The sequence below is a fragment of the Triticum dicoccoides genome, chromosome 6A (genome assembly GCF_002162155.2).
Source record: "Triticum dicoccoides isolate Atlit2015 ecotype Zavitan chromosome 6A, WEW_v2.0, whole genome shotgun sequence".
Taxonomy (NCBI): domain Eukaryota; kingdom Viridiplantae; phylum Streptophyta; class Magnoliopsida; order Poales; family Poaceae; genus Triticum; species Triticum dicoccoides.
Genome location: NC_041390.1, coordinates 535,769,247 through 535,774,717, shown reverse-complemented (window position 1 = coordinate 535,774,717; position 5,471 = coordinate 535,769,247). Strand labels below are relative to the sequence as shown.

Below are 5,471 nucleotides of genomic sequence, written 5' to 3'. Positions count from 1 at the left end.
AATTCAAGAGTGGACTTGGATTAGCAAATTTGTATGAGATAACGCTTAGGCATGCAGCGGCCGCCGTCCTATTGGGTCACGAGTTTGACTTATGGAATATATACTCATCAAGAGACTTAAGAGGATTCACTTACAGCTCCTAGAGGATAAGGCTGCTGGCAGTTTGGTACCTTGGAAAGGCAGGCATGTTGCTATCTCGGGTCTTTTCATATAGAAAGACATATCATAGAAAAATGAAATCGAAAATATTCCGAGATGGCAAATATTCTGAGATGACTATGAAAACACCTCTCTGGATCCTCGAATTGAAAGAGAGATTGAGAGGGATCAAGAATCCTAATTCTCGCTATTTGGAATGGATCCATTTCTATTGAGTCTGACTCATAGTGATCATTTCTCTTTAGTAAAGAATGACCTTGGTTATCAAAGGATTGAACAACCGGGATCCATTTACTTATGATACCTAGTTGGCATTGATAACAAGGATCTAATGAATTATGAGTTTAATAGATCCTCTTTAGCAGAAAGACGATGACTTTCAAGACGGTCTTCACAGCGGTGACCATCTGACACATCACATCGATGGACCTTTCGATGAAGGTCTTAAAGGAAATTGACAAGCTGCGACGTGCCTATCTTTCGGCCGAAACGAACAAGGTGACTGGGGAAATGCAAGATTAATTGGAAGTAAGTTTGTAAACCAAAGGAATATGGAGGTCTTGGCATTCTAAATCTCGGTAAGTTTGCCATTGCCCCCGTCTTCGGTGGCTTTGGCTAGACTGGGATTAACCCCCGAGGGTGTGGTGCGGGCAGGGGACGCACGGCTGCGGACCGTGATCTTTTTGCGGCTGCGACCAAGGTGATGATTGGTGATGGGAATAAAGTGATTTTCTGGGAGTCGTCTTGGCTAGAGGGTCTAAGACCCAAGGACATTGCACCAAAGATCTTCGAGCTTTCTCGCAAGGAAGGCGGAACGATTGCCTAGGCCTTGAGGGATTATCATTGGATAGCTCAAATTGACACCCAAAGCAGCCTCATGCTTGAGCACCTTCAGTAATTCTCGGCCCTGTGGGAGAAGCTTTCAGGCATTGTCATCCAACCGGGCGTCAAAGATAGCATTTTGTGGAAGCTCGCCAATGATGGCAACTACTCCGCCAAGTCTGCATATTTGGCGCAGTTCACTGGACTCACTCATCTAGCTTTCAAATCTTGATTTGGAAGGCTTGGGCTCCACCCAAATGCAAATTCTTTGCCTGATTAGTCAATCAAAACAGAATTTGGACCACGAAAAGGCTGCAACGATGAGGATGGCCAAACTGTGACCGGTGCCCGCTTTGCAATCAGATGCAAGAATCGGCGGCCCACATCATTTTCAAGTGTAGGTTCTCGCTCCAGGTTTGGGATGAGGTGTTCTCCTGGCTCGGGCTTGCTATTTCCATGGCTAGTTGGCACAAATTCAGCACTGTTAAATCTTGGTGGGATGAGGTACTTTCGAGCAACGCCCTACAGGTTAAGGCCTTATCTTCTCTGCTACTCCTTGTGGGGTGAGAACTTTGGAAAAAACAGGATACGCGCGTATTCAAGAGCAAAGCGGCACCGGTGGCGATTGTCACGCGGATCATCAAAGAAGAAATGTCTATTTAGGCTGTTGCGGGTGCCAAGCAATTGAGCAATGTAATGTCACGAGAGTAATCCGTTTAGGCTTTTGCCGTTTCACGGCATCTCTGTAACAATACTCGCTTCTAAACTAATAAAAATTACAAATCTTTTGTCTGGATTCAAAAAAAATATGGTTATAAAAAAAACACGATGGCTATATATACATCACAAATGCAGAAACGCTGTTTTACTTTTACCCCTCATTTAACAGAAGAGAACCTACCAAACACCTGCGAACACTGCATCCAATTCCAACTACCCAACGACGGCCATCAGGCAGCAGCGACCTCCACGACGACCTCGGCGGCCAGCGCGCCGGCCACCTCGGCCCGGCAGATGGGGCACAGGCGGCTCTTGCGCAGCCACGAGCCGACGCACTCGGCGTGGAACCCGTGCTCGCACCGCGGCAGCACCATGCAACGGTCGCCGGCCATGAACGCCTCCAGGCACACCGCGCACTCGCCGGCGCCACCTTCTTTGAAGTCGTGGCATGGCAGCTCGCCGAGCTCTTCGGCGGTAAGGCCTGCGTCTTCCTCCGCGTGCTCGGCGACGCGGGCGGCGATGCCCCGCCTCAGCACCCAGAGGACCACGAGGATGTGCATGACGAGCATCAGCGTGATGCCTGCCGCGAGCAGGATGGTGGAGAGCACCATGGGCGCTGAATGCTTTGGCTCTGGAGGTGCCGTACGCTTGTGAGGTACAAAAACTAGCGCAGCAAAGCCGCTGACTAAATATCAGAAAACTTCCGAGCGAGCTCTGACTTTCCAGTGAGGCGTGTTATTGGCCAAGCGCTACAGGTTAGACAAGTTGCGACATGCGACTTCAAGTTCACGATGCCATACCACATAGTCAGTTCGTCACTAATACTAGGATATACTCCATATGATAATAAATCCATGTCCGGTTTCATGGGCAGTGTATATCTGGCTAGCTTGTTAGGCCTTGTACTATGCAAATTGCTTAGTAGAGTGTTTAGAAAAATAAATCAGTTTTTTCTTAAGCACTAACACTTATTTCTATAGAGTAGACGCTTAATTAGGCACCCCTTCCTGTATAAATAAACATTGATCCTTAAAAAACATGGTTTATTTTACTAAGTACCTTGTCAATACAAAGCCTTACGATGCCCCTGGTTTTGCAGCCTAGTTGCATGTAGTGCTTACTAGCTTACGTTATGCGGTGTTCATGGCCTGTTCGTGACGCTGAAAGTTTACAGATAACAGTTTTAATTTAGTGCAAGTGTATGGTCGAGCCTCCTACACAAGAGGGTCCTTATTGTGACTTGCCTTTGGAGTAGTTAACTTTCTAAGTTTCTGAATCAAGAAGCATATTCTTTTTGTCAAACCGTCCTGATCCTATGTTCTTTTTGTCCTTTCCTAGGTTTCCACATACACTTCACAAGTTTTTCAAGCTTGCTTTGACAAATTCATGTCGATGGATAAAACAGTACTTGTACTGACACATCATGTACGGATGGAGACTCATCTAGTCATATATGAAGTTCTTTAACCATTGGAATACATCACACGAGATATGCATTCAAGAGTGGACTTGGAATAGCAAATTTGGTGAGATAATGCTTAGGTTGACATGTTTAACCATAAACAAGTCCAGCATGTAGCAGCGGCCGTGGTGTTGGGTCAGGATTCCAACCATGGAATATACTTCGGCATCAAGATCAAGGCTGAAGTCAAATGCCCTGCCTATGAACAGTGGCGGAGCCAGGATTTTCGACATGGGTATGCGATTTTTTTTTCTACACAACGATATAATAAGACATAAAAGTTCATCACAAAACTGTAAATTATTCTTTGTAGTGACATATTTACCTATATTTCAAGTATAAGAAGAATTAGGATATGTCCCTACGATCGCCTTTTTGGAAGCGAGAAATGATGACATATTTCTTTATTTGCATCAAGAATTTACGTGAAAAGAAACTGACCAGGCAATCATATTAGTATTGGTTTCCAATAATTTAATTAAAACAAAATTAAGAAATAAAAACAATCATCTATTTATGGTTAAACAATTTGGAGAAAAGATTAAAAAAATGACAAATCACAATGAGATGAGATGATGGGTATTGCGCACGCACAACGCAGCCGTTGGTGACTTGCCTGCTAGATGGGCTGTGCGCAATGTATCGTTGCCGATCGCGTACCGCAGAGAACGTGTGTAGGCAGTCGATCGGCGGCAGGCCGCAGGCAGAGATCATCCACGGTGGACGACGCGGCGGTTGCTTCCGATGGCAGATGCGGTCATGCGTGATGCCCTAGTTTTACGATGCGGCAGTTCAATCCACGGAATCGTAGTCACACGTTGACTGGGAGGGCTGGTTCCTGGACTTCGATCAAAACCCAGCGTCAAGCCTAAAGGACAAGGCCTGGTAGCACTACTAGCAACGTAGCAGCCCAATAAAGGCCCAAAGGACGCTGAATCGTTCTCTTCTTCATTTCTCTATCCTGTACTCGCAGGCCTGTATACTCGTAACTAGACAGCCATCCGGTATATACATGCATATAGAAGGTTATATACTGAAATGTTTCTGCAAAAATCATTGGGTATGCATTGCATACCCTTGAATTAGCCTAGCTCCGCCCCTGCCTATGAATAATTCCATGTCCCTTAGAATTGCAGGATTGTGAAAACATAGGAATAGGAAAAAAAAATGTAGAATTGTGATATCATGTACCATGGAATTCTACAAGGTTTGAAAACAGGGAATTTTTCAAAATGTGCATTTGACGGTGCACACGAAACAAACACCATTAGAGGACTGATGGGAGAGGTTAGAGAGTAATAAAGTGAAGTGCATTGGAGTTTTCAAAGGAAAATTAAAATGAGGTTTGAATTGATATTGAAGTTCCTATGGAATAAGGGCATAGGAAAGGACTCCGTATGAATTTGGTAACCCTAGCAAGTCTTGTGATCCAAAGGGTTTCCATAGGAAGAAGATCCTTATAATTCAAATCCTAGTCCCACAATCCAAATTCAAAGTGACCCAATTCATCGGGAAACCATTTTTCTGACAAAGGAGATTTGCATTCAACTAATATACGAAGATGATACATCCGTACTGAGAGAATGCTTGACCTATGTATATCGCGATGCACATAGCCAACACATCCAACACAAACAAAAATAAAATATTGTCTCACAACAAAAGTATAAAAAGGCAGTCCAACACATCCTAAGATTACACTGCCATCCATGCTGGGAAAAAACCTCCCTGTCCATACGCTCCAGCCGGGTAGACGCCATCATAAAAATTTCTCTGTTCTCCGGCATCTGTAGGATAGACAAGTACAAAGCCATGGCATACATGCATAAAATAATCGCACAAGAGATGAAACACATTTTTGATATAACAAACACATCATTCCTGATAAGCAATAGAGCCCAACATAAGGTTGTCATGCCCACACGAATATGTGAGAATGTTGGTTTTCAATACTCAGCAACCAATTGCCGAATATATTACGCGCACTATGAGAGTAAAGGTTTGGAGCTACTTGTACTATGGCCCATGCTGCATGAGCAAACTTACAAAAAAAAGTGTTTAATGGACTTGGTATGTTGGCAAAAGACACAATTCTTGCTACTTTGCCAATTATGACGTCTCTAGTCAAGATCACACCTTTGCTAAAAAAATCAGATGAATATCTTCACCAAAAGAGGTAATTTGAGCTTCCACGTTTTTCTATTATCAAGAAGAACATCATCGTAGACAATTGGCTCATATAATGACTTAACAGAAAACCTGGTGTTGTGATGCAATTTCCATCAAAATTCGCCTCGTTCGTTTGATA

General features: G+C 44.0%; 1 protein-coding gene across 1 annotated transcript; it reads right to left on the bottom strand.

Annotated features, from left to right (window-relative positions):
* Positions 1 to 1,931: 1,931 nt before the first annotated feature.
* Positions 1,932 to 2,312, bottom strand: LOC119318751 (RING-H2 finger protein ATL14-like). Its single transcript, XM_037593348.1, has one exon. The coding sequence runs from the start codon at positions 2,310 to 2,312 to the stop codon at positions 1,932 to 1,934; it is 381 nt and encodes a 126-aa protein (XP_037449245.1).
* Between the last annotated feature and the right edge of the window lie 3,159 nt (positions 2,313 to 5,471).

What these genes read in the sequence shown, in the direction of transcription:
- LOC119318751 (XM_037593348.1), bottom strand. Translation starts at nt 2,312, where the DNA reads ATGGTGCTCTCCACCATCCTGCTCGCGGCAGGCATCACGCTGATGCTC.